Below are 25,647 nucleotides of genomic sequence, written 5' to 3' on the forward strand. Positions count from 1 at the left end.
GGAGGAAATTGGGAGTGAAGGAAAAGGCTAAAATGACCAAAGACGTCAGGAAGGAGAAAACTAAAAGATCTTGAACACAAACAGATAAATCAACAGAGAAAACATTAAGAACAGAAAGAAATATGGCTATCAGATCTAGTAAATGTGTTCAGGCATCTATGAATAAATACTACAAAATGAAGGAAAGTGATCCAAAACTTATTGAGGAAGACATTCCTGTGTAATGTGAAGAAAACATAGGAACCACAATACAACGTTCCTAGGTGTTTCAAAAGAGAAAAGAGAAATGTGAAAGGAGAATTTAAGGACTGCACAACAAAAAATAATTGACAGAATATAAAAAATGTAATTATTATAAATTTAACAAAAGAGACAAAAGAGAAGGCAAAAATACAGAATGAGAATGCAAATATACAGAAGTCAATTTAGAAGAAGAGAAGGATAATAGACTCAATATGCAAACAAAGCATACTGATCTCCAAGACAGCATGTAAAGAGACAACCTAAAAATCATGGGTCTCCCAGAAGAATATGACAAGCCAAAAAACCTTAATGCCCAAATGCAAGAAATAATAGAAGAGAACTGCCCAGAACTTCTGAACATAGAAAATGAAATATCAATTGAAAGAATTCAAGAAAAAAAGAAAAAGAAAACAAGGCTTCAAACTCTGAGACACAATGTTTTTTGGTGGGATTACATTACAAAATGGGAGGGTATATTAAAGAATGTAGTACTGTGTTTACAGCCGAAAAGGGGGGGAAATGAAAACAAATAAAAATATCAAAGACTAGAAAAACATAAACCTAATTCTAACACCTTTAAATGTGACTGGATTGCACAATCCAATAAAAAGAAAAAGAGGGTCAGATTGGAAAAGAAAACAAAATCTTACAATCTATTCCTTAAAAGAAAACACATACACACACACACACAATTTTAAAAATAAAGACAAATATGGGGGAAGGTGGAAAATTTTATTATATGTCAAGTGAATCCAAAAAAGTAGGAGTTAAAATCATATTATCTAAAAAAGCAAAACCAAACATTTTAAAAAACATACAGGGAGGGGGAAGCTAGGTGGCACAGTGAATTAAGCACTGGCCCTGGAGGAGGACCTGAGTTCAAATCCGGTCTCAGACACTTGATACTTACTAGCTATGTGACCCTGTACAAGTCATTTAACCCTTATTGCCCTGCAAAAAACAAAAAACAAAAAACATGCAGGGATAAACAAAGAAAATACATTATGCTGGAAAGGAACCATAGATGACAAACCAGTAATAAATTTAAATAAATTCAAATGCTCCAAAGGCCTTTATGAAATCAGTATTAAAATTCATAGAAGAAAACATTATCTGAGCTACATAAAGATATAAGCAGAAATACCATAGTGACAGAAGATTTCAATATTCTCTCAGTTTTGGATAATTCTAACAGAAAGATAAATAGGAGGTAAAATATGAAACTGAACAAATATCTGGAGAAACTTGAGTTAAAAGACTTATGTCATCTTTCAAATGGGACAGCAAAAGAACATACCTATTTCTCTGTACCCTCATGGAACTTTTACAAAAACTAGCCATGCACTTTAGTATAATTTAAAAGAGAGGATTATTTTAAATATGCATTTAAAAAATGAGAAAGCCAACAAATAAACCTAAAATAAGCAAAAAGAGGAGATATTAAAAATTAGAGAGGAAACAAATTAGAAACAAAAAACTCAGAAATTATTTTTGGTTTTTTTTGTGGGTCAATGAGGGTTTAAATAACTTGCCCAGGGTCACACAGCTAGTAAGTGTCAATCAAGTGTCTGAGGTCATATTTGAACTCAGGTCCTCCTGAATCCAGGGCCAGTGATTTATCTACTGTACCACCTAGCTGCCCCGGGAAATGATTTTTTAAAACACTATACACCTGTTCTTTAAAAAAGCAAATAAAACTGAAAAACTCAGCCAATTTAATTAAAAAGAGAGCAGAATATCAAATCAATAAAACAGGAAATAATGAGCAAGGTAAAATTACAGAAAAAACAGAAAAAAGAAAAAGAATAAGCAGACCATATTGTGCATAATACATTAACAAAAATGAGTATGCAAAAGAAATAGAGGAATGTTTTCAAGAACATAAAATACCCAAACTATCAGAAGACTACATAGAGATTTTAAATAACCCAAACTCAGAAAAGGATAGAAATCTGTTATAAAAGGAACTGGCAAGGAAAAATTCCTGGTCCTGAAGGGTTCACAGGATAATTCTAATAAACATTATAAAACAATCAGTACCATACTTCATAAATTATTCTCAAAAACTGAACAAGAAAACACTATGCCAGAATCTTTAATGAGACAAATACAGTCCTAATACCTAAACCAGAGAAAAATACAAAAAACTATAGGCCAATATCACTAATGAATACTTACAAAAAATATAAACAGAATTCTGTCAAAAAGACTACAAAGATTTACACATTTACAGAAGAAATCATTCATTATGACCAAATGAGATTTATACCAGAGATGCAAGTACGGTTCAGCATTAGGAAATAATTAATTTATTAAAAACCAAAGCATCAAAAAACAAACAAAACAAAACAAAAACAAACTATGATCATCTTGATAGATACAGAAAAAACCTCTGACAGAGTACAATAATCTTTATAGAGGGACATTTTTTAATATAATGAAAAGCATCCAACTAAAACCAAAAGTAGGCTTTTCCTAATAAATATGTGAGGGCCAAAATTGGATATACAGAGCATTAATCTCCCCCTTTAACTTTCCCTTTTTTGTATACCTCCCAGGCCAATAAGAAAAGGAGCCTCTGAGCTTTAGTTCATAAAGGATGAGGTTTTATTGCTTGGAAATTAATTAGACCACAAGGGTGAAACCAATTAGGGAAATATGGAAGTAGAAATACGGATGAATAGTCTTAGCTCTAAGCTTAGTCTATGTGATCCCAGAGATTAAGCTAGTTCAAAGGAATTTAGGATTTTCCTTTTCATAAAACTCACCAATCCTGAACTGCCCGCCAGGCCAAGAACCAACACGCCCAAGACCGAGCATGGAACATGTGCTTCCGAACTGCCACCACAAGCCAACCACCTCCAGAGACTGCTCTCTAGGCCAAAAGAGTGTGACCTTTTGAACGCCCCACCCACTGGAAGCTGCCTTGCCTTCCGGTGGAGTTTTCCTCCCACAAAAGGGGAGATCCTTCAAAAGCTGCGTATTAACATGCACAGTCTCAGGGTGGGCCAGGTGTGGCCCCTCCCAAATGATTCAGCTAAAATTTTCTATATTAATCATTACCACAAATAATTTTTACCACATTCCCCCCTTTGTTTCATTAGAAAAACAAATGAGTTTGCTCAATGAAACAATATGAAAACGAAACAAGGAAGCCCACTCTCCCCAGTATTATTTGATATATTTCTGGAGATACTAGCAACAGCAAAAGGACAAGAGAAAGAAATGAAAGTAATAAAGACAGGCAAAGAGGACATAAGGCTATCCTTATATGCTGATGATAAGATGCTTTACTTGGAGAATCCTGGGGAATCAGCAAAGATACTGATTTAGATAATTAATAACTTCAACAAAGTTGCAGGCTACAAAATAAATCCTCAAAAATCAACAACATTTCTATATATCATAACAAAGCACAAGAAACAATAAAAGGAAAATCCCATTCTAAATAACTAAAAAAATGCATGAAGTTTTGTGTTCGACCTACCAAATTTACCAAAGCACACAAAATTCTTATACAAATTCGATTACAAAGCCCTCCCTTAAGAAATAAAAAATAACTTAAATAACTGGAGGATTATTCAGTGTTTATAGCTAGGCCATATCAATATAACAAAAATGACAATACTATCAAAATTAATTTACACTTTTAATGCTGTAACAAACTACCAAGACAATACTTTATATAACTTAATAAAATATAACAATTCATTTTGAAAAGTAATAGATCTAAAACATCAAGGGATATAATAAAAAAAGTAGGGATGAAAAGTGATGTAATGATTGGAATGACGCCACCTACTGGAGACTTACTATAGGAAAGCTCCACCATGAGGAGAATGCCTCAGAGGGCAAGGCCATGCGGCTTTTCTTTGGCATCAGGAAGTGATGTTTGCTAGTGGGAGGAAGAAGGGGGAGCCTGGTGCTCTGACTCACTCTCTCTTTCCTAGGGACTCTGTCTGAGAGCGGAGCTAGGAATGCTCTCTCCCTTTAATAGATAGAGGAATCTAGGCCCTTCTCTCTCTCTCTACCAAATTCTTATTCTCCTTAATAAATGCTTAAAAGTCTAACTCTTGCTAAAGCTTATAATTTATTGGCGACCACTCATCAGATATTTTAGACAGACTAGCTAGAATTTTAGCTTTAACAGTGAATAGCACTTCTGGACTACAAATTATATTATACAGCATCAGTTATCAAAAAGTGCCTGGTATTGCTTAAAAAATAGAGATACAACTAATATGGAAATTTATTTTGCATGACTACACAGATACAATCTATATCTTATTGCTTACTTTCCCAGTGAAGAGGGTGGGGAGGGAGGGAGGGAGAGAATTTGGAACTCAAAGTTTTAAAATAGAATGTTAAAAATTGCTTTTGAATATAATTTATACATGCATGTGTACACGTGTGTATGTGTGTATGTTTATCTTAGGTACCAAACCCTTATCAGAGATTTATGTAGGTATATATGCACACACGTGTACATGTGCAGGTACAGGCATATACACACTTATACATACATTTATATATCTATACATATGCACATGTATCTATAAATGTATGCATGTGTATGTACATATACATATATGTGAATTCCCTGATATGTGTTCAAAGTATATGAACAAAAGTTCTCAAAAGAAAAGCTGTAAACTATTCATAACCACATGAAAAAATCCTCCAAATCACTAAGAGAAATACAAATCAAAACAACCCTGAAGTTTTACCTTAACCCTGCAAAATGGCAAAAATGACAAAAAATGACAACAAGTTGATGTTGAAAGGGTAGTGGAAAGGTAGACACACTAATATATTGTGGTTGGGCTGTATGCAAATAAAGTTAGAAAAAATGTCAATACTTTTTGAACCAGAAACTTATTGGGCTTATATCCGAAGGAAGCCATTGATAAGAAAAGAATCTCTATGTACTCCAAAATATTTAGAGCAGCAAAGTGGATATCTATCAGTTGGAAAATGGCTAAAGAAATTGTAGTACATGAATGTAGAAGGACATTACTGTGCTGTAAAAAAAAAATGATGTGGAGGACAGGCAGTGAGCTCTTAAAACTCATGACATGATGGCTTCAAAAACCATCCAAATAATGCCAAAGGACAATTCCTGGAACAGCAAAATCCACAGAAGAATGTGCTGAGATCATTTTCCAACCAAGGATGGCTTGGAAGGTCAGAAGGAGGGAGCTGCTGTGCTGAGACAGGAGTGGAGCCCAACCCCACAGTCACCCTGACACAGATCCAGTCCCAAGAAGGCCTCACCAGGGAAGGAGACCCCCAGAGCCTCTGAATCAGCTGCAGCACCAGTGTGGTCTAGAACTAAGCTCACAGTCTGGTAAGAGGGCTGAGCCCTTGGCAGGGGGGACATCACAGGGGTCTCTGCTGATGCTGAGGCAGAACTTGGGTTTTTTACCTTTGCTGAGAACCAGGAGGTAGGCTCGAGTAGCAGTGGCCCAGGTAGGGGAGGGGCACAGGCTCGTTGGAGCTAACAACTACAACACACAAAGCTGGTTGATTAGCAAGTTGGTCTAAGGTCACCTATGCACCAGGGAACAGGCCAGGCAAGTGAAGAACCTGCTCCTCCTTAAATCATACCACCTGGGACCTCCTGAAGCTTGGGATACTGCAGCCTGGAAACAGTGCCCCACTTTAAGGATCTAAAAGTCAAGTAAAAGAAAGGCAAGATGAGCAGACAGAGAAAGGTGAGGACCATAGAAAGTTTCTTTAGTGACAACGAAGATTAAGGTGCACCCTCAGAGGAAGATGTCAACATTAGGGCCCCTATATCTAAAGCTTCCAAAAAAAATATGAATTGGTCTCATGCCATAGAGGTACTCAAAAAGGACTTAAAGATAAAGTTAGAGAGGAAGAGGAAAAAATGGAAAGAGAAATGAGGGTGATGCAGGAAAGACATGAGAAAAAAGTCAACAGCTTGAAAAGCCAAATGGAAAAGCTCTCTGATGAAAATAATTGCCTAAGAATTAGGATTGAACAAATGGAAGCCAGTGACTTTATAAGAAACCAAGACACAATAAAGCAAATCCAAATGAATAAAAAAATAAAGGGCAATGTGAAATATCTTCTGGGAAAAACTGCTGACCTGGAAAATAGAGCCAGGAGAGATAATTTGAAAATTATTGGTCTACCTGAAAACCATGATCAAAAAAAGACCTGAGACATCATCTTCCAAGAGATTGTCAGGGAAAATTGCCTTGATATTCTAGAAGCAGAAGGTAAAATAGAAATTGAAAGAATCCACCGATCACCTCCTGAAAGAGATCCCAAAAGGAAAACTCTCAGGAATATTATAGCCAAATTCCAGAGCTTCCAGGTCAAGGAGAAAATATTGCAAGCTGCCAAAAAGAAAGAATTCAAGTACTGTGGAGCCCAAGTCAGTATAGCACAAGATCTAGCAGCTTCTACATTAAAGGACTGGAATGCATGGAATATGATATTCCAGAGGGCAAAGGAATTGGGATTACAACCAAGAATCACGTATCCAACAAAACTGAGTATAATCTTTCGGTGGGGATGAGGGGGGGAATGGGATTTCAATGAAAAAGAGGACTTTCAGGTATTCATGATGGAAAGACCTGAACTGAATGGAAAATTTGACTTTCAAATACAAGACCCTAGAGAACCATAAAAAATTGGAGTTGGGGGACATACCTGGGGTCATGCAGTGGGTGACTATCTTGTGTCTGAGGCCAGGTTTTGGCTGGGGTCCCCCTGGGTCCGGGGTGGAGGCTTTGTCCGCTGTGTACCCTAGCTGCCCCATGATGACATCTTTAGAGTAAAATTGAGAGGTGAAGGGAATGCACTGGGGGAGGGGGAAAGGCAGAGCATAAGGTGACATCTCACATGAAAGAAACAGGAAAGGAAAGGGATTATGGAGTAGGGGAAGAGATGAGGGAGGAGCAGGGCAGTAAATGAATTTTACACTCAACAGAAAAGGCTCAAAGACCTTAAACTCATCAGAGTTGCCCCAAGGAGGGATTAACTAACACACACACAACTGGGTGGAGTAATCTATTTAATCTGGGCAGTAAATAAACCTAACACTCATCAGAAATGGCTCAAAGACCTTAATCTCATCAGAATTGGCTCAAGGAGGGAATAGCATACACATTCAATTGGGTGGAGTAATCTATCTAACCCTGCAGGAAAATAGGAGGGGAAGGAGATAAAGTGAGAGGGGCAAAAGAAGGGAAGGCATATTGGGGGAGGGGACAGACAGAAACAAATCCCTTTTGAAGAGGGATAGGGTGAAAAAAGATAGAAAATAGAGTAAATATCATGGAGCAGGGAATAGGATGGAGGGAAACAGTTAACAATAGTAATTGTGAAAAAGAGAAAAGGGGTAAATTGTACAAAAAATATTTATAGCAACTCTTTGTGGTGGCTAAGAATTGGGAATCAAGGGAATGTCCATCAATTCAGGAATGACTGAAGAAGCTGTGGTATATGATTGTAGTAGAATGGTATTGTGCTATATGAAATAACAAAACAGGGTGATCCCAGAAAAACCTGGAAAGACCCATATGAACTGATGTATAGTGAACTAGGAGGACATTATGCATAGTGGCAGCAGTACTGTTCGATGAGCAATTGTTAATGACTTTACTTTCAGCAATATAATGATCCAAGACAATCCCAAGGGACTAATGATGAAGCATACTATCCACCCCCATAGAAAGAACTGATATAAAGAACACTTGTGGATTGTACATATATAACCTATATCAGATTGGTTGCTGTCTTGAGTAGGGGGGAGGAAAGGGAGGGAGGGAGAAAAATTTTGAACTCTAAATCTTATGAAAATGAATATTAAAAACTACCCTTATGTGTAACTGGAAAAAATAAATGTTTGTTGCATTAAACAAAATTATGCAGGGCACCTAGGTGGTGCAGTGGATAGAGCACCGGCCCTGGAGTCAGGAGTACCTGAGTTCAAATCCAGCCTCAGACACTTAACACTTACTAGCTGTGTGACCCTGGGCAAGTCACTTAACCCCAATTGCCTCACTAAAAAAAAAAAAAAATTATGTGTGTAATGAATATAGAGAAGCATGGAAAGATCTATATGAACTGATGCAGACTGAAACAGAGCTAAGAAAACAATACACACACTGTAACAACAACAATGCAAAAGGAAAGAACAATTATATACCAAAAAAAAGTAAATACAACAAAATTATAAAGACCAAGCAGGATGAAAGATGAAAGAAAACCCCAACACACCCCTTAGTGGAAGTGGGAGGTTCATAGGTATTACAACATTGCACATGTTTTCAGACTTTTTCAATGTATCAATAAATTATGCTCTCTAAAATTTGCCATTTGTTATACAGGATATCTCTCTGGAAGGGAGAGGGGAAAGAATAATTAGGCTAACTAAGATGATGTAAAAAACATAAAGAGAAGATATCAATAAAAACTTGTTTTTTAAAAAAGATGTTTATAATGTTGTCACCAAGAGGTGAAATGTGTAAGAAGCAACATCTATCTTATAAATGCTAGATTAGATTTTCCTTAAAACATAATAAAACTGTTGCTGAGAATTAGTTCAGGTCACTAAGACTTGAATTATAAATGTAGTTTCTGAGTTAAAAAGCAGAGCACCAGATAATAAGTCAGATTGGTCCTCAGGCTTGACATATACTGCTAATTGGGATGTGAACATGGTAAAAAATGGAGCCAGGAAAGATACACCCAACTGAATCAATGCTGAATCTTCCTTGGAAATCCTTTCCATGCTACTGTCAAGTAAACTTTTTTTGTTGTTGTGTGTTAGCTGGTTAACGGTAATCTCAATTCATTACAATCCCAAAGCACAGCCAGCTTGAATCTAGCCTGGCCCAAGATATCAACCCATTCTATATAACTCTTGTCCATTTCTCCCCAAAGTTCATCAAAGATGGTACACTCAAAGTGTTGGAGTCCTTCTTTACTGTCTTCTAATGATACCAACAGAATATTCTGGCTTTCTACCTGTGATCCCTCCCTTTCTCTTAACATGAAATCAGCCCATCTTCCTTTTCTATTATACAATTCTTTGATGAAAACATATTCTCTTATTCTTTGAAATTTCACACTGGTTATATGTTACAGCCTGCCCATACCTATTTTTTGCCTTCTGTGTGATTTGACTTTCAATCCTTTCAGGATAGTTGTATTCAAAGTCTTGAATATGCAGACATGCAGTTCCTTAATAAAAATTATCTTGGTGCACATACACTCACAACCATGGAAACATTTACAGTCAATTACTACTGTTAACAGGCTATATGTACAAAATGATTCTGTACTTAGGATGACATGATTTGGACACAGAAGTTAATACTGTATAAGTTAAGATAATTGCCAATGGCTAAGAAAACAGGGTTAAGTATTCGATATACTTATTGATGGAAATGGAATAATAATATAGATGTACAGTTCCTCAAGGAAAGTTAGTTAATATGTTAATCATACTATAGCTTAAAAGTTCAAGTGAATCAATAGTTGATCAGGAAGGCTAACAGAAGAGAAGACTGCTAAGACAGGTATGATCTTTTCTTTTTGGTGGATATATAATTATAATAGGACATCTAGTACCATAGTGGATAGAGTGTTGGGCCTAGAGTCAGAAAGACCTGAGTTCAAATGTGATCTTAGGCACTTACTAGCTGTGTGTGGCCCTGGGCAAGTCACTTAACACTGTTTGCCTCAGTTTCTTCATCTGTATAATGAGCTGGAGAAGAAAATAGCAAACCACTCCTGTATCTTTGCAAAGAAAACCCCCAAAAGTCAGATATGACGGAAAACGACTGAAAACCTCTTGAAGAGTCAAATGTGACTGAAAATAAAAACAACAAACAACATGAGTTTGAGACAGCTTTTACAAAAAAGGTGAAAATCATATAAAGAAGATATCAGATTCCTAAAGGTAGGTTCTTAGTGTATTTATAGATTATAGAGAATAAGAAGGGGTTTTTTATATTTACTTATAAAAATACTGATTTGTAATAAATATACTCAATTTAAACTTATTTATCTAAATTTATAAAATTTTTGTGAGAAAATTATTAACAATCGATTTCTTGGGGGACCCGGGGATCACTTTCTCAGTCCTTTCTCCCCCCAACTACAGACAGTCCAGTTTCCTTGAGAGACTTCATCAAATCTCATCTGGGAAAAACCCAAATGAACAAAAGAAATGGAGATAAATCCTTTTGTCTAGATTGTTAAAGGACTGATGGGATTTTACCACACCTAGATGAAAGGATTTAGGGTCAGGGGTCTTATATTCTCTGATGTCATCCCTGGATTTTATTTAATATAACCACCTCTGGGTCATGTCAACCGATAGAGTTGAATAATGCTAACCAATTAGATTTGTTTGATGTATAATGATCCAATTAGCTTTGATCAATGTATAATGACCCACCTCTATCAAAAGGGATAAAAACTTTGGATAAGGAACCATGTTAGCTTCCCTTGGCTCTCTGAGACCACATGCTCTCTGTCCCTCTCTCAGCTCGCTCGCTCTCTCTCTCTCTTTTTCTCTGAGAAATTCTCGTTGAGACCACATTAGCCTCTTGGGGGCTTTTCTACTGCTTGTGCTAACTGGCTGACTGAAGCTCTGTCCCTCCTTTCTCTACCTTGCAGCCTGAGACCATGAGAAGTTAGGGAGACACATGGTCAAGCCTATATTAGTATAATACTGATAAATTAATATATGCTTACCCCAAACTGGTGTCTATAACAATTAATTTTCAAACAACACACTGTTAAAGTTAATGTAAACTAGCATATCACCTAACACTATGGTTTTGCCTATTGTATGTGTATATTAATATGCAGTGGTGTTTAATTTACTGCATTTGATTTGTAACTGGACCTTCAGTAGGTCCCAAACATTCATATTGCTATCTCTAACAGCACTTCTGATTTTTGAAAAAACATATTACTAATCAAACAAGTTCACAATTTGGGTAAGTTTTTGAAAATTAAAACCAAAGTTCAGTATTTAATTTAGTTCTGAATTCTGTTACTCTGAATGAAATATCACAGGAAGATTATTCCCTTTTAATGCCTTTGCATATTCACATATGACCAGTTATTTTAAGTGTTTGCATGACTATAAACATAAAATGCCAATGTACTTTATTCATATGCAATTAAGCAAATGTTCTATAATATGCTACTTATTGATACTCTCCTGAGAATTCATGATATGGCAATTTGCTTTTTGCATGAGTATAAAAAGACTACTGCAAAAGCTTCAAGAATACTAAAAATAATTTTAAGTACTTTTTAAATAATCCCAAAGTCTAATTATCTAGGGCTTAAGTAATTTTAGGAAATGGAAAATTTACATGATGCCTATATATTAAGGATTCAAATTTTACCATTTATTGACTAAAGTTCATTGACTAAAATCTTAATAGCAAAAACCTATATTCCATAAAACTAAAAATTAACTAACCAACAAATAAATTAAACATTAAAAGTAATTATTCTTCTAATATCCAATCTTGCAACCTTTCAGACTTCTCAAATTAGATGTCCAATATAAATCTTAAACTCAACCTGTTCAAAATGGAACACATTATCTTTCACCTCCCCTTACTCTGAACTATCAAGAGCAATTATAATCCTTCCAAATAACTCAAGCTAACAACAAAGGTGCCATCCTCACTCTCTCTCACACCTCTCCTCCATAGCCAATCTGTTCCCAAGGCCTGTCAATTTTATCTTCGCTACACCTATTCTTCTATAAGACAACTATATAAATATATGAAGACTCTCTTTTCTTCTCACCATCTTGACCTCCCTGATGAACCCATTCAATTCTATACTGTCCTTTTGAAATGCTAGCCCCCTTATAATGTCAACTATACCTTGCCAAGCTTCTGCTTGGATAACTCCTACAATCCACTGCTGCCTTTGTTCTTAGACACAGTGCTGAACAAAGGTGGAGAAAAATCACACTATCTAGGTCCATTACTCAATTTCAAATAGGCCCTCACTACTGATAGGCAATACTACTACACTTCCTTTATCAATTTACTATCCCATTCTCCACAGCAGCTCTTCCAAACTTTTTCATTCCTCTTCAAATTTCCCCTGACTCCCTTCCTCCCAAACCCTCTCAGCTCAAGTTGAGGCCATTCACTAAGAACTCTCTATTCACTTCTCTTCCTCATCTCATATCACTTATATACTTTCTTCTATTATTTCCTCCTTCAACACCATCTCACATGAAGAAGTGGCTTTACTCCTTATTAAGGTGAACCAATCTATCTGCACAAGAGATATCACACCCTCATGTCTCCTCCAACAGGTCATCCCTCTACAATCTCCCCTCTGTTACTTCTTCAGTTTCTATCTACTGACTCCTAATTCCTTCTCTGCTACATGCCTACAAACATGCCCATCTCCTTCATCCTCAAAATATTCACTTGATATTTTCATCCTCCTCTTATCATCCTATATCTCTTCTGCCTTTTGTGGCTATATATGAAAAGCTTGTCTACAGCCTGGCTTCTTAAACTGTGGGTTGCCAGTCCATATGGGGTCGTGAAAAATTTAGCAACGTTAAAAGTTGCTAACAGGGGGCAGCTAGGTGGCGCAGTGGATAAAGCACTAGCCCTGGATTCAGGAGGACCTGAATTAAAATCCAACCTCAAACACTTGACACTAGCTGTGTGACCCTGGGCAAGTCACTTAACCCTCATTGCCCTTAAAAAAAAAAAAAAAAGAACAAAAGTTGCTAACAACAGTAAAACACCTATTTTATATGCCTCTATACCCAGGGTTGGATAAAAATTTCTCAGGCAAAAAGGGATTATGAGTTGAAAAAGTTTAAGAAGCTCTGACCTGTAGTAGCTGCCTCCACTTCCTCTCCTTTTGCTCCCTTCTTAACTCCCTTCTTAATTTATAGTCTGGATTTACTCTCTTCAAAGTTAGCAATGATTTCTCTCATTCTTTTTTAAGGCAGAGGAACATTTATTTTAAAAAGAATGGAAGGTAATTAACAATGTATTAAACTAGGGGCGGCTAGGTGGCACAGTGGATAAAGCACCGGCCCTGGATTCAGGAGTACCTGAGTTCAAATCTGGCCTCAGACACTTGACACTTACCAGCTGTGTGACCCTGGGCAAGTCACTTAACCCCCATTGCCTTGCAAAACAAAACAAAACCCCCCCAAAAAAACACAATGTATTAAACTAAGCAGCAGATACTCTTATCATGTTTCCACAAATCATCTTCTTCTATTGTCTCTTGTTCCCAGAAGCTGTGAGGCCTCTTACTTCTGTTCCCTATTCTGGTTCATTGGCATAGCAGGGAGGATGTCAAGGTAACATCGACAACACCAGCACAGGAGAAAATGAATTTATTGATATGAAAACCAGACTGTTAATGAAACTTCTCTGAATAAAGTCCAATGGGCTCTCATCTTCTTTATCCATACAGGACCATGCAAACTCATCTACATAGCACTGCTTCTTATAACCCAAAGGCTCAGAATGCTAGGATTAGGTACCCTTCATCTACCTCAGGCTTTTCCCACTATTTCTCCCTGGCAATTTTTTTTTATAACTTACTTTGTGTTCTCTTGTCTTCCTGTAAGTTTCTTTCCAACACTTCTAAACTTCCTGCTCTGGGAGCATTGATCACCCACCATATGGTGACATATTGCCCTGTGGAAGTCTGCATATGGCCCTCTGCTAGAAAAGTTATTTTTAAAATAGAACAACCACTTGTAAGGCAACATAGGGGCAAATGGTGAATGTGAGCAGGAAGCAACACAAATCAAATAAGGAAGTATGAAGAAGAACCAAAGTACAAGATGCCATGAAAAAAAAGTATGACATAAAAAAGATCATACTGACCACACAGTGAGAGCAAGGAATAGCCAATGCACAGTCTATCTCTTTTGTGTATATCTTTGTGATGTCAAGAGAATACTCAAAAGGTCCTAAAATATTGTATGGAACTCCTAGACCAAATTTAAGGGAAGACATGGAGCAGATCATAGAAGACAGTGTAACGATTGGAATAACGCCACCTGCTGGATACTTACTGTAGAAGAGTTCTGCCCATGAAGGGAAGGTCTTTGAGGGCAAGACCAGGAGTCAGGAAGTGACGCGGGCTAGTGGGAGGAGGAAGGAAGAGACTGGCGCTCAGTCTCGCTCTCTTTTCCTCTGGACTCTGGTGGAGAAGGGAGCTAGAAATGTGCTCTCCCTTTAATAGATAGAAATCTAGGCCTTTTTCTCTCTCTTTACCAAATTCTTATTCTCCTTAATAAATGCTTAAAAGTCTAACTCTTGCTAAAGCTTATAATTTATTGGCGACCACTCATTAGATATTTTAGACAGTTTAGCTAGAATTTTAGCCCTTAACAACAGTCAACTATGATCTGTATTGCTAAAAGAAACATTCATGTAAACAAGATCACAAACCTATTTCAGCATTTGAGCTAAAAAAAATTCTCAGGATCAAGGGCTATATTCTTTCTCACTTATTTATATCTTTGAAAAGTCTAACTTGTTGGTCTAGTTAAGTTCGAATCCAACCTCATCATTTAACCTTCCTTAGCCTGAGTTGTCTCATCAACAAAATGCAATTAATAATAGCCCCTACCTCCCAAGATTATTGTGAGAATACAGAGATAATATTTATAAAATGCTTTTCAAACTTTAAATCATGATGATAATGCTAGCTATTAGTATAGTTATTAGTTCACATAATTCTACCTGAAGGTTCTACATATTACTTAAAAGCAGCTTTGCAAATTTCTGATATTATGTCTAGAAGTAAATAAAAAGCTTCTACAGAAATAAGATTTACAAATCCTTAAAGTGAGAGTATGTGTGTCAGTGATTTAAAAAAAAAGAAAGAAAGAAATATGGTATGGTCTTTGTTTTCAAGAAGTTTGTCATATGACAGAAACAATGAGGTAGAGTAGAAAGAATATCATGTTTAAAACCTAGCCATGTACTTTACTAGCTATATGCCCCTGGCCAACTCATAATTTCTGAGCTCTGTTTCCTCTTATTTCTAAATTACTTTTATTTATTTTGTTAAATATTTCTCATAACCCATAAAAAATTTTAACAATCATTTTTTTAAATTTAGACTTCCAAATTCTCTCCCTTCTTCCCACCTTGCTGCCCTGAGAAGGAAAGCAATTTGATATCAATTAAATATGTCAAGTCTTACAAAACATTTCCATACTAGTCATCTTGCTACAGAAAACACAAACCAAATGAAACAATAAAAATTAAGTAAAAAAAGGATACTTTAATCTGCACTCAGAAGTTTAATAGTTCTCTCTCTGGAGGTGGATAGCATTTTTCATCACCTGTTCTTCTGCATTATTTTGGAACATTGTCTTGATCAGAAGAGTTAAATCTTTTACAGTACTGTTGTTACTATATACAATGTTCTCCTGGTTCTGCTCAATTCATTTAGCATGAGTTCATAGAAGTTTCTCCAGGTTTTTTCTGAAGCCATCCTGCTGGTCATTGCTTATAGTATAAAAATATTCTACCACAATCCTATACCACAACTTGTTCAGTCATTCCCCAGTTAGTGAGTATCCCCCATATTTCCACAGGATTTTTTAATCCATGTGGGCTCCAGGCAAGCCTCCTTCCCTCATGTCACAAATATCTCTTTCCAACATCTAAATTGTCTTGGACTGGAAAAATGTCTCACTCTGGCCTTTTGTTGGCTCTGCCACTGCATAACAGGAGTTGAGAAGAAAGTATTGAGAAAAGGTCCTTGGATTTGGCAATTAAGAGATCATGGAGGGGGCAGCTAGGTGGCAAAGCAGATAAAGCTCCAGCCCTAGATTCAGGAGGATCTGAGTTCAAATCTGGCCTCAGACACTTGACAATTACTAGCTGTATGACCCTGGGCAAGTCACTTAACCCTCATTGCCCCCACCAAAAAAAAAAAAAAAAAGAAAGAAAGAAAGATCATAGAGAGACAGCCAAGATGGCAGAGAAGAGAAAGTACTCAGCTGAGCTCTCCCAACATTTCCCTCCAGACAACTTTAAAATGACTCCTCAACTCCAATTATGGACAACTATTGATCATCCTCTTCTCCTTGATACCATAGGTTCTCTGGACACCACTCTCTCTTGTTCTCCTCCTACCTATCATATCAGCTTACCCCTTCTCAGTCTCCCTGGCCAGATCTTCATCCAAATCATGCCCTCTAAGTCCTGATGTCCCAAAGAGATCTTTCCTGAGTCCTCTTCTCTTCTCACTCTATACTCCTTCAGTCAGTGATCTCATCAGCTCCCATGGATTTAATAACCATCTCCATGCTGATAATTCTCAAATCGACCTATCCTCTTTGTTCATCTCCAATCTCACATCTCTAACTGCCATTTGGACATCTCAAATCAGATGTCCAATTGATATCTCACTCAGCAAGTTCAAAACAGAATTCATTCTCTTTCCCCTCCCCCCTACTTTGAACTACCCTATTATTAAAGGCAACACCATCCTCCCAGTCCCTCAGGCTCACAACCTAGATGTCATCCTCATCTCCTCATTCTCTTTCATCCTTCCCCTCATAGTCAATTGGTTGCCAGGGTCTGTCAATTTCACTTTTGTTTCATCTGTCAAAACCATCACATCTCTCTTCTGACACTGCCACCACTCTAGTTCAGGTCTTCATAACCTCACGCCTGGATTATTGCAATAGTCTGCTGGTGGGTCTGTCTGCCACATATCTCTCTCTCTCTACTCCAACCCATCTTCCATTCAGCCAATAAAGTGATATTCCTAAAGTGCAGACCCAAGCACTAGGATCAAATACAAAATTCTCACTTCTCTGTCTGGCATTCAAAACCCTTCACAATCCATTCCCCACCTACCTTTCCAGTCTTCTTTCACAGCAGTCCCTGCCAGTCTTTGATCCAGTGACACTAGCCTCCTTGCTATTCAATGAAAAGATCATTGATCTCTCAGCTCCAGTCATTTCCTCTGGGTGACCCCCATGCCTGGAATACTTTCTCTCCTCATTTCTGCTCATTGGCTCTCCCGGTTTCCTTTAAGTTCAAACTAAAATCTTGTCTTCTTAGCTTCTTAGGAAGCCTGTCCCAACCCCTCTTAATTCTAGTGCATTCCCTCTTTTAATTATTTCCTATTTATCTTGTATAAACGTATTGAGCATATTTGTTTGCTTGTTGTTTCGCCCATTCATCTGTGAGCTCCTTGAGGGCAGGGACTGTCTTTTGTCTTTTTATATCCATAGTACTTAGTATAGTGTCTGGCATATAACTTATTAAATGTTTACTGACTATTTAAAGTCTTCACATGTCTCTTTGAAACTCTCCATTTCTTATAGCACAATAGTATTCTATCACATTCAGCCATTCCCCAAATGATGGGAAACCCCTCAATTTCTAATTATTTAACACCACAAAAAAAGGCTACTATAAATAAATTTATACATTTGGAACCTTTTCTTCTTTAACCTTCTGAAGTATATATCCAATAGTGTTATTATGAGACAGTGGATATGCACAAATCAGTAATTTTTGGCATAATTCAAGCTGCTTTCTAGAATGGCTGGACTAATTCAGAGTTCTATCAATGTATGTTTTCCCATAGCCCCTCCATTTTTCCTTTTACTTTTATGGTCAGCTTTGCCAACTGATGGGTGTTGAGGTTGAACCTTAGAGTTGCTTTAATTTGCATTTCTCTAACTGAGCATTTTTTCATAGGATTATAAATGGTTTGAATTTCTTCCCTTGAGAACTAAATATTCATATCCATTGGCCATTTATCAACTGGGGAATGTCTCTTATCTTATAAATTTGAATAAGTTCCTTATGTAGCTTGGAAATTAGACCTACTGCAAAGATATAGATATTGGGAGGTGGAGGGGTGGGTTACCTCTTTCCCTTCTAATCTTAGCTATGTTAGATTTCCTTGCATAAACACATACATGGTATGAGAATTGGAGTGCCACCACCCTGCTGAGAGGGACATTGTGAGAATCAGAGCACCTCCCTGAAAAGAAAACATGTGATTTAATGTCCAGAAGCTGCTCCCTGTTAGTTTTGTCTATCAATGCTATCAGCCAATTAGCTTGGAGCTGTGTGTGAGGATGGCCCTGCTTCCTGTTTCACAGGGGGCTTCTGGGAGAAGCAGCTAAGGATCTGGATCTTTTTGTTCAGCAACCGGCTGTTGGCGGCAAGGACACTCTCTCTCTTGAATAGCTAGATGAAGGCTGTTTTTCTTCTCTCTCTCTCTTTGCTAACCCCTAATATACCTTAATAAATGCCTAATGCTCAAAGACTGGAGCTAAAGCTTCTAATTTAAGGTGACCACACATTAGATTTTTTAGACATCACAGTTAGAATTGTAGGCTTTACAATGGTATCAAAACTGTCCATTTTATCTTCTGTAATCCTCTCTAACCCTTGTTTAGTTATGAACTCTTTTCCTAGCCACACATCTGAAAGATAATTTCTTCCTTGTTCCTCTAATTTGTTTGTGATGTGCTATTTTATATCTAGGTCACTTATCTATTTGGAGCTCATTCAGAAAAGTCAGCAATCTGGTCTCCAACCACATCACAGAAAGTGATCTTTCCAAAATCACTCATCATCTAACTGCCAAATCTCATGGCCTTTTCCAATTTCTCATCCTTTCTGACCTTTCTGTAGCAACTAACACTGTTGACTACCCTTTCTTCCTGAATATTCCTTCTCTGGGTTTCATAACACTTCTCTTTTTTTTGGTTCTCCTCCCTATCTCCTCCTATCTTCTCGGTCTTTTTCGCTGATTCGTTATCCACATCATACCCATTAATTGTGAATATACAATAAGGTTCTTTTCCAGGCCTCTGTTTCTCTTTCCCTTGGTTACTTCATTAGCTTCTTTGGGGTCAATATCATCACTAAACAGATGACTCCCAGTTCTATTTATTTAGTTCTAGCTTTTCTCTTGAACTCTAGTTCCACATCACTAACTGCCTAATAGATATTTCAATTTGGATGTTCCATATCCCAGCCCTCTTCCAAACGTTGTTATTTTTGTTGAAAAAAGCAAAACAAAAAAACCCCCCACAAAACCCAAAACATACTTCTAGCCACCTAGGCTCACAACCTTGGTGTCACTTTTAATTCCTTTTACTCGCCTGACATATCTGATCAGTTAACAAAATCTTGTCATTTCTATATTCATAAGAAACATCTCTTGTAAACACCTCTTCTCATCACAATACAGCTGCTACCTTATTTCAAACCCTTACTACTTCTTGCCTAGATTTTCCTCTCTCAGCTCTAATCCATCCTCAACACCACCAAGGTGTTAAGACCAGAACATATCACTGTCAGTACTTGGTAAACCCTAGTGGTTCCCTACTGACTCTAGGATCAAAAATAAAATCCTGTTAGGCATTTAAAACTCTTCACAAAGCAATCCTAACTTACCTCTCTAATGGCCCTATACATTACTCTTCTGCTTTAGGGTCTATTAGTACTGGTCTACTTACTGTTATTCTCATCCCCAAACCCTAAAAAAATGACTGTTCTTATGTTGTTATTTGACTTTTTAAAATATTTATACCAGTTAAGATAAAATTGTACAAGAATAGTTCTATATCTTGGTTCAGTCACTGATCTGAATAGAAGAGATGAATAGCCACAGCTTTCTGACTTGCATTTCTTTCCAAAAGCAAGAGCAAAAGAGAACTCTAAAATTCTCTACTATGTTATTATACTAAATTAATACAAAATCTTGAATTAGAAATACCATAGAAAATATAAAATTCTTTAAAAGTTTCTATGTCACATTAAATTTTTTTACTTGCATTTTAAATATAGAGGAGGTTGTTAAAAAGCTCTGGACACAGTTAACAGTAAAAAATTCATAGGTTATCAATATAATAAGAGTCATTGAGAGAGGCTGAATTCTAGGTAAAATATCCCTTTTACTGATTCTTACGTTCCCCAGTGGCAATCATTAAACTTCCTTACCCCATTCTGTTCCATCACCTGCACTTCTAGATTCTCCATCTCCTTCATCTGGTGCAACCAAGAAATCAAACTCCTTTAGAGCTTCTTTTGTATCTCGATCTTCACTGCTATCAGATAAGACTCTCTTCCTAACAATCTAATGAAAAAACATATTAAATTAAAATACTAGTACATAAGGTATATATGTTTAAAATCAAGTAGATCAAATCCTGATTTAAATCACTACTTTGTAAAACTCTATTTTCCCCTTAAAAATGTGCATTCTAATTGTTTACTATAGTCTGAACATAATAGTCAATCCAAAGAGATTTATAACAATACAGGTATTATATATTTCAAAGTAGTCATTCAAGTTTATTTCCCATTAGATTTTGCAGCTATATCAGAAAACAGGGTCACTAGAAGATGACCCATTTCTAATTTAATAGATCAATAGAAATTTGAGAGATGTTTTGTATAAAACTGTATTAGAATTGAGATGCAGTGTGATACACTGGATAAAGAGCTTCTCACAGAACCAAGAAGCTCAGAATTCAAATTCAGTCATTGCCATGTACCTAGTGTGTGTGACCCTGGTTAAGACAGTTAACCTTGCACTGCTCTAGGCCAGGCCTGTCAAACTCAAATAGAAATGGATCGCTGCAGACCACATATTGACTAAAAAACCATAAACTGACATTATTTGTGTTGTATAGTATTTTTATTTTTTTTGTTGTTAAACATTTCCCAATTATATTTTAATTTGGTTCCTGACGCTTTCAGGAGTTTTGCTTGGCCAGCAAGTTTGACACCTCCATTTTAGGCAATTTCCTAAGACTATAAGTTGCATAGAAGGTACTAATCTGTATAAGTAGAAGGAGTTTCTTCATATGTAAGTTGCCTATTCCAATGAATCCCAGTCTAGTAACTATCCCTATCCTTATATTGGAATAATTGGGCCTTACATTTCATTACTGAGCTGTTTTACACTTTGCACATGCTAACTGTATTAACAGAAGACCTTCATAAAATATCCCATCTTTCACGGTCTGCTAATGTGATAGGTTTTACTTCTAATATACTATTCCCTTATGATTTCAAATGAATAGAAATTACCTTTAGGAGCTTGTCCCTATAGACTCATGGAATTCCATACTTAAAATTTTCAATTGTTTCTATTATTCCTCCCTCACCTTTACATTTCCAGACTCTTGTTATTTAAATTGCAGGGTAACTACAACCAACTTTTCTATTCATTTGGCTTCCTGAACCTTTGAATTTTGAGGAAGAGGCCTGACTTTGTAGACAAAGACTGACAACTCATCTAATAAAATCTTTATCATTTCATTGCTAGATCCTACTGAAATCCTTTATGGAGATCCAAATTTAGTTGAAAGACTGAAACTAAGCTTAAAGTTTTGATATTAAACTATTAAAAAAAAACAGTTGGATCTCTACCACTGGTTAACATGGATTTAAGAGTATTACAATTTCTCTAGGTTTCAGATTTCTGAATTATAAAAGAGATGAGAACACATGTTCAAATTATATTACAAGGCTGCTATGCTATATAAAATAAATGCCCAAATCTGATGAAAAAGTAAAAAGCACTATACAAATATGAAGTGGCATTATAATAGAAAATGCAATATTACATCAATTAGTGGGACATTTTCTGGGAGGGCATAGTGATATTATCCTCAAAAACTACTTGTCATCCTCCCTAAAACTCAAACACTTTGAAAGGATATGGGAAGAAATCTATTTTATTCCCAATTAATTCCTAACATGGTCACTGAGTTTCTGTTTGAAGATTTTCAGTAACAAGAAGAACTCTTATAAAACAACTCATTCCCTTTCTGGTCAGGTTTAACCATTACAAAGTTACTACAAAGAAATCTAACTCCACACTGAAATTCACCCATTACTCTAGTCCTGATACCTAGAGAAACAAAGCACAATTTAATTTTATTTCTTGTTTTATAATATGTCCAAGACTTAATTACCATTTTTAGTAGCGCATTTGTTTCATCTTAAGTTAATGGTCTATTTAAAACTCCCAAGTTTTGTTTTGTTTTTTTTAAATTTGAACTTCTATCAATCCATGTCTCCTCATCCTATAATTGTATGGTTTATCTTTGGAACCTAAATATATGATTAGTGTAAGAATAATGGGTAAAACTAACCAAACAAGATATCTATAAGGCTTGATTCTGCCATGAAATGTGTAACTAATCCCTCACACCTCTGTGCCAAAGGGATATTTCTATGTCCCCATCTAAGTCATTAGTAAGGCGACAAAATTAGTGGATCATTTGCTCTACAAACTGTTGCAATTGGTATTGTAAAATCAGTTGACAAGAAGGCTGCTTGGAGCTCTAAAGGTCACAAAATCTGCCCAGAAATCTCCAAACGCTAAATGAACATTCTTTATACTTGCTATCCCAGCCTCAATCCCAGTGGAAGGAAGGATTTTAGAAGTTATTTGTCTCAATCAGCCATTTTGGTTTAAAAGCAAAAAGCAAATTAATTATTTCAATGTACCTTAGGAGCTTCAGGAAAAAAGTGTTTTGTGCACCATGTTTCGTGGCAGTTTTAAGATTTTAATTAATAAAATCAGTAGTTTTTAACGGAACCAACTTGACCAAAGTTCTATCAGAATGTTGAGCCCACTAAAACAAAACCGTATGTGGAAAAAAAAGGGGGCACAGCACTAAAAGCACTGTAGAGTTACTACAAACCTCCCTCCAAGATGATAGGGATTTACTAATCACTATTCCTTGAACTGGTTAGTCATTTCAGCATAATGTCCTGATTCTGACATTCAAGGTGTTCCACAATTTGTCTCAAATCTACCTCTTCTACCATATCATATACATTCCTTCACACAGACTACACTTTTAACCAGACAGGACTCTTTCCTTCCCCACTTTTCAAATGGTATTCTCCTGTGTATGCACTTTTGCTTATACCATCCTCCACAACTAAGGAGATCCCTTTTCAACTCTCCTCCTTTCGATTTTCTATTTACAGAAGAACACTCCCTTCCTTCAGTGCCCAACTCGGGTCTCAGATCCTCCCTAAAGTTGTTCCATACCCCTGTCTCTCAATCACAAGTGAACATTCTCTCTTCAAATTTCTCAAAGCATGTTCCCTGGACCTCTCTTATACTTATCATACTCTTCCTTCTGTCACAGTTTCTTTATATTCAATTCTTGCCTCTCTTTACCTTTTAAGTGGAATACTTCAAGCCACTAACCAATAGGGTCTGTGTAGTTTCTATCTTTGTACTTTGTATACATAAGCTAAACATAATGCCTTGCAATTCATTTCAATTGAGCAAACATTTAAGTGCCTACTATGTGTAAGGCACTTGGGAAAACAAAAACTAATCAGTCCCTATCCTCAAAGGTAACTTACTCAGATAAATACAATGCTTCATTCTTTGTACTTGTATCCATGCTAGCACAGTGCCTAGAATATGGTAGACATTCAATAAATATTTTTTATTGATTCAAGATCTTATTGTTTATTAAACTGAATTAAATGTACCTATTATTCAAACAATAAAACTTGTTTTATTTTTATTTGGGTAAATGGCTATACCAGCTCAGTTTGGGGTGGTAAGTTCCCTGTGCTTATTAAGGGTCTTTAAGAAAAGAATAGAAAACCACTTGTCTGAATGTTGCAAATGAGTATTATTTATCAAGGTAGGAAGGATGGACTATATGCTAATATCCCTTCCAATTATGAAATTCTGTGATTCTGTAACAATATTGGTACTGAAACCCAACTGTGAGAATGGAAAAGTGAGATAAGTAATGAGGTATAAAAAGACATGTTTTCTGCCTTAAGGGAATTTAAAATCTAGTCTGAGAAAAAAAGAAATGAACAAGAGATAATAACTGTAGACCATGTATATAGTCACACAGAGTGACTAGCATGACAGGAATTGCTGCAACACACCAGAATCAATGGACACACTGAGACTAAGAGTAACCCATGAAATATCAACCTTCATCCAGTTAGAGCTTTGATTAATGTCAAGTTTTTATATATTGCAATGCTAGGATCATTCTCACTGTTGACATCATTGTCATTTGTCTCTGGGCTTACACCAGGAAACTGGCAAAGGCTACTTACCAGCAAAAACTACACAGAAACTCTTTGAGCAATTCTGAAATAACTGCCTTATGACAGAACTTCTTAAGACATTTTGTGTCATGGATTCCCTTGCGGTCTGGTGAAGCCTATTGACTTCTCAGAATGCTTTTTTTTTTTTTTAATTTTAGTGAGGCAATTGGGGTTAAGTGACTTGCCCAGGGTCACACAGCTAGTAAGTGTTAAGTGTCTGAGGCCGGATTTGAACTCAGGTACTCCTGACTCCAGGGCCGGTGCTCTATCCACTGCGCCACCTAGCTGCCCCCATCAGAATGCTTTTAAGCAAATGCTAAATTTCAGTTAGAGGGTAGTGAAAATTTTAAAAATTTCCCCATCAAGGTTCACAGATCCTCTTAAATCAATGTTTATTTATCTTGAGTTAAGAACCCCTGCTTTAAAGTGTTCAAGAGAGGAAGGGCTCCCTAGAAAAGATAAAATATTATATATGGGCTTACACTTGAACAGATGGTATGTATCTCCATCAGGTACCATGGCTTCTGCTGTGTTACAACCAGTGACACAACATTATCACAATAATGTAATAGTTAACACTAGTCATCTAGGAAGGTTCTGATGTTGAATTGAATACTTGATGATTGATAATACTGAAATAAATTGAAATTTTTCCAAAGGAAAGTTACTATACTGAGTTTAAGATCTATACTAGTTAAAATCATTTCAAGGAAATTTTGTATAGTTTACAGAAAAAACTTAAGGGCCAAAAAGTGTCACGGATTAATGATTTTTACTTTTCGTTTATTTGGTTATCTGGATACTTTGATATTTTCTGACTTATTTGACCCACCGTTGAAGTATCAATGATGGTTTTCTCTCTCCCATCAATATCATCTTCATCATCTTCATCACTGAAGTCTGCATTTTCAAGGAATTTGAAAGTATCCAGTACAGAGGCAGAATCAGTTAACTCTGGTTTCCTAGTTTAAATATACACATCTTAGATAATTAACAGAAAGTAAACTTCAATGAAAGCATTAATCCATGACATTTCAAGTGCTCATTTTATTCTTATTTGCCATGATTCCACAACCCCAAATTATAGACTAAAGAGTTTCCTATATAAATCAACAATTTCCAGGAGCCATGGATTTGGGAAAGTACAGTAAAGAACTATTGCAGGCTACTATATTTTCAAATTATTTTGAGGTCACGTTTCCTTCATGTTAATAACATAGGTATATCTATGTATGACATTGCCTCAACTGCCATTGTATGTTAAAACAAAACTTTCACTCTAACA

General features: G+C 36.4%; 1 protein-coding gene across 1 annotated transcript in view; it reads right to left on the reverse strand.

The window, feature by feature from the left end:
- STRN (striatin) overlaps positions 1 to 25,647 on the reverse strand; it is a 130,510-nt gene that overhangs the window by 53,075 nt on the left and 51,788 nt on the right. The window contains 2 exon segments of the mRNA XM_043983057.1: positions 20,250 to 20,385; positions 25,195 to 25,324. Coding sequence (XP_043838992.1) covers positions 20,250 to 20,385; positions 25,195 to 25,324 — 266 coding nt within the window.

Source organism: Dromiciops gliroides, chromosome 2 (genome assembly GCF_019393635.1).
Source record: "Dromiciops gliroides isolate mDroGli1 chromosome 2, mDroGli1.pri, whole genome shotgun sequence".
NCBI lineage: Eukaryota > Metazoa > Chordata > Mammalia > Microbiotheria > Microbiotheriidae > Dromiciops > Dromiciops gliroides.